The following is a 2,621-nucleotide window of genomic DNA, read 5'->3' on the forward strand; positions in this document are numbered from 1 at the left end:
GGGTGCGCCTCCCATTCACGCCCTTTGAGAGGGAACTCCTTACCGAGATTAACACCGCCCCTGCCCAACTCCACCCCAACAGCTGGGCATTTGTAAGGGGTTTTCAAATTCTCTGCGGGTACCTGGGCATCCTTCCCTCTATGGATGTCTTTTTGCATTTCTTTGAAGTGAAGAAACAGGGGAAGAGCTTCTGGGTAAGCTTCTCCGGGATCGCGGGCAGGATCCTTCTCACCCTCTTCCAGAACTCCTACAAAAACTGGAAAGGAAAATTCTTTAGGGTGTGTTGCGCCAAGCACGACCCCACAGCCTTAGACGACTTTCCCCTGTACTGGACGGAGCACCCTAAGCTGCTCAGGGCCAAAACCTTGGATGAGCTATCCCCTGCTGATAGGGGGATATGCAAGGCCTTGGCTGGCCTGGGGATCGTCTTCGATACATTGAAGCTTATCGCGAGCGAATACAATGCTCACGCCCTGACCACATATTTTGGTAGGGAGACCCTTCCCTTTCCATCTTTTGTTATCTGTGCTTCGCTATTATACGTTTGTTTCTCTGGCTTCTTTCACCTGTTTTCCATTGTGCCATGTGATTCGCGTCTCACGCTTCTACGCGTTTTGTGATTTTGCACAATTGCTTTGGCTTTGACTTCTGCTGCTTGGTTTATCTGAATGTAGGATCGGTGATGGGCGCTTCCAAAAGGATGATGCTGGTGAAGGCGATAAAGGACGCTCGTGTGGCCAAAGCGGGCGCCTCTTCCGCCCCTGCTGCTGACCCGAACCCCCCATCGACCCTGCCTCCGCCACCACCGACTCCTACTGAAGCTCCACTAGGCTCATCTTCACCGTCTCCACCTAGCCCTGAGGCGCTTCAGACTCCTAGCTCTCCTCCGCCCATCGCCGCCGTTCCTCTTGCCGTGGCCTCATCGCCGGCACCAACCCCCCTTGACAAAGGGAAACGGGTCTTAGAGATCATATCCGACGATGAGGACTCGGATGGCGTGGCGCCCTTCAAGAGGAGGAAATCTGCAAGGGTTCCCCTCCTACCGGCGGCGTCGCCCTAGGGAGAGGATTCTTTCAGGAACAACCCTCCCAGCGCCACTTCCCTTCCCCCCACAATCGTCCAAGAGGATATAGGTGAAGGCGCCGAGTCCGCTCCACCCCCGCCACCGGCAGAGGTCTCTGCGTCTCCTGCCCCCGTCGCTGCCGCCCCCGATTTTATCGCCATCCCTCCTCCAATCATGCATCTGATGAGGGGCTTCAGTGGTGGAACAATGCCAGAGGGCACCGACAGGAAGGAGGGTATGCCTTTCTACTTGGGGGCCTTCTTGGCGGTGGCCCTTGAATGGCGCGCCCAGGCCAGAAATGCTGTTCTGCAAGCTCAAACCCTCCAGGCATTGGAAACAAGGGTAGCTGCCTTGGAGGAGGAAAAGAAAACTCTGGGGTGCCAGAACGAAGCTTACCAAACCACCCTGAAGCAGGTGCAAGAGTCCAAAGCAGAGGCTGAGGGACAACTGGCAGAGGCGGTGGAGCTCCAGGCCGACTTCTACGCTCGGGAAGTCGCCCTCAAAGTTCAAGTGACGAGCCTTCAAGACATAGTCGAAGCTTACGAAGAAGTTCAAAAAGACTTGAAGGCCTGCTGCTGTGAGCAAGCTGACGCAGTGGAGCGGATGGAAGGGGAAATGGCTACCCAGGCAAAAGCTATGGGCCTTCTCCAGGTCGACTACGACAAACTGCAAGTCGAGATTAGCCGACTCCGCGTGGAGAAGGAGGCTTTGGAGAAGCAGGTAGCTTCCGGGGACGCCACCATTGAAGAACTAGAGAAGGACAAAAAGACCCTCATCCAGGACATGGCGGGCACTTTCGAGGAGGGATTCCTGGAAGCTCTGGCCCAAGCTGTCTGCATGAATCCGGGGATCGACATTTCCAATTGCGATTCCACTCACCACATTGTTGATGGAAAAGTCGTGCCCCTGGAGATGGACGATTGAACCGCCACCCTCGATCATTAGCTCCTCCCTTTACTCTTGTTTTAACCTTCTTTGATAAATTTGTAATTCTTTGAATCGTCTGCACTCTTGTTACAACTCTGGGTTTTTGTATGATTATTTTCGTGCCTTCGCGATATAGAATTCTGCCTGTGTGATCTTACTCTCATTCTTTGCCTTCGCGTGCTTCGGTTGTTTTGCCTGTACTATACCCGTTTCTTTCATTGCGTTGGGCGACCTTGTATGTCCGGGGAAGGTCACGCATCGATGCCCACACCCATGGAGTGGCTTGCCTAATGGGGCCGTATCGTCCACGGGGTGTCTCTAACACCAAAGCGATCCGTCCCTTGATTCTTAGTGCCTGGCGCCCACGCCTAAGGAGAGGCCTGCTACAGCAGCACCGTATCGTCCCCGGGTGTCTAAAACGCCGAGTGCTCTGGGGGGAGGGGGGTCATTCCCTCCATGGTCTTTCCTTCCCATAGGTATCGGGGAACAACCCTGCCAGTGATTCGCTGGCGTTTGGCGATCTAGTCTCCCTCCACAGTCTTTCCTACCTGTGGGTATCGGGGAGGCGACGCCGCTAACTAGCTTTGCTTTCTTCGATTTCGTCTCCCTCCACAGTCTTTCCTACCTGTGG

The 2,621-nt window shown here is 54.7% G+C and overlaps 1 protein-coding gene across 1 annotated transcript; it reads left to right on the top strand.

The window, feature by feature from the left end:
• The first annotated feature begins 1,300 nt into the window (after positions 1-1,300).
• Positions 1,301-1,987, top strand: LOC137817171 (uncharacterized). Its single transcript, XM_068620421.1, has one exon. The coding sequence runs from the start codon at positions 1,301-1,303 to the stop codon at positions 1,985-1,987; it is 687 nt and encodes a 228-aa protein (XP_068476522.1).
• Positions 1,988-2,621: the final 634 nt, after the last annotated feature.

The sequence above is a fragment of the Phaseolus vulgaris genome, unplaced genomic scaffold, assembly GCF_000499845.2.
Source record: "Phaseolus vulgaris cultivar G19833 unplaced genomic scaffold, P. vulgaris v2.0 scaffold_18, whole genome shotgun sequence".
NCBI classification, from domain to species: Eukaryota; Viridiplantae; Streptophyta; class Magnoliopsida; order Fabales; family Fabaceae; genus Phaseolus; species Phaseolus vulgaris.